This window comes from Triticum dicoccoides, chromosome 1B (assembly GCF_002162155.2).
Source record: "Triticum dicoccoides isolate Atlit2015 ecotype Zavitan chromosome 1B, WEW_v2.0, whole genome shotgun sequence".
Lineage (NCBI taxonomy): Eukaryota > Viridiplantae > Streptophyta > Magnoliopsida > Poales > Poaceae > Triticum > Triticum dicoccoides.
The window spans coordinates 208,095,993-208,097,369 of record NC_041381.1 but is presented as its reverse complement, the minus strand read 5'-3'; the positions used below and the strand labels follow the sequence as shown (position 1 = coordinate 208,097,369).

The 1,377-nt window shown below is 47.2% G+C and overlaps 1 protein-coding gene across 1 annotated transcript; it reads right to left on the bottom strand.

Moving 5' to 3' along the window:
- Positions 1–626: 626 nt before the first annotated feature.
- LOC119303841 lies at positions 627–1,105 on the bottom strand. The gene has a single exon (XM_037580992.1). It carries the CDS (start codon positions 1,036–1,038, stop codon positions 781–783), a length of 258 nt encoding a protein of 85 aa, XP_037436889.1. The 5' UTR covers positions 1,039–1,105; the 3' UTR covers positions 627–780.
- Between the last annotated feature and the right edge of the window lie 272 nt (positions 1,106–1,377).

The window sequence follows — 1,377 nt, the reverse complement described above, 5'->3', positions numbered from 1 at the left end:
CGGCGGTGGCGCTGGGGCGCTTCGAGCAGTAGCACAGGAAAGGGAGAGGATGACCAAGGCTCACGAGAGCATGCATTTTTTCCAGAATTTTTACCGAGGTTTTTTTTTTAGTTTTTAGCGTGCAATTCGCGTGCGGGGGAGGGGCGGTAATGGGGGAGATGAAACAGAAAAAATGCCTCATTTGGTCCATATGATAGGAATACCATGGGAGTAGAAAAATAGTGTGATAACATGCATCTCACTTCCTATAAAGAAAAAAAAATGTCATTGAGTCACGTGATACCAATTTTTTTATTGGGTCTAGGCTAATGCTTCCTCCGTTTAAAATAAGTGTCTAATGTATTAACTTTTGTACAAAGTTATACTAGAGTTGAGATACAGATGGAGTATATATTTTTTTTGATATGTGAATGATTGCTTCCTATCCTAGGAATCCATTCCCACGAACCAAAGGGTTCAAAGGAATTTTCCTACAAAATTCATATCCTGCAAAATTTATGCGAACAAAAGAAGAGGCCTAACGGTTGACGGTAAAGATAACCAGTGATCCAAGACCAGAAATTGTACTAGTAAGCAACCAATTCCATCGCACGTCATCACATTTCTCATTCACTTACACATCATCAGATAAAAAAAAACTCATGTCATGACAATTGTTAATAAACAAGTATGGAATATGATACACCAAACACTCTACCATTCTTCCTACAGACCGAGCCGGTCTATACAGGCCCGGCCCTGACCCAGCCCGTACAAAAACCACCGGGCCTTCGTGTGAGCTCAGTCGGACATGTCGTGCTCGTTCCAGCACAGCAGCATCGAGACACACCGCCGGAGGATGTACAGCCTCGTCCTCTGCTGCTTCAGAACAGCATGGCACCGGGACCGGAGCCCGCCGATGCCACTGTAGGCGGCATGTTTCCTCCGGCGCTGCAGCTGCGGTTGGGACCGCGCGCTGTCGTCGTTGGCCTCAGCCGGCGTTGAGAGGTGGTGATACGCCGAGCAGACGGACACCGAAGCTGAAGCGGCTAGCTCCATGATTGCGATTTCGAAGGAGAAAACGAGCTTGTCGCGGGAGAAACAACTGTAGCAGCAGCAGAGCAGAGGATAGCGTGGTGTGGCGAACCTGGGGAGGGGCCTGTGTTTTATATGGCCCGAGCCGAACCCACACGATTACGACGGCTCGTTATTGTAAGCCGACATTGATAGGTGTAATGACGGTTCTACCCTCGGTTTAGTTTCTCTATAATCCGTCCAGCCCCCTAACCAACGGATTGAGAACACTAGACGGACTTGTTTGTTCTTCTTGGTGTTGTTTAAGTATGGTTTGTAGAGGATTGGTGCAACTTATAATATATTCATCGGGTGCGTATGCAC

Coding starts and splice junctions, on each gene's coding strand:
- LOC119303841 (XM_037580992.1), bottom strand. CDS start 1,038: ATGGAGCTAGCCGCTTCAGCTTCGGTGTCCGTCTGCTCGGCGTATCAC.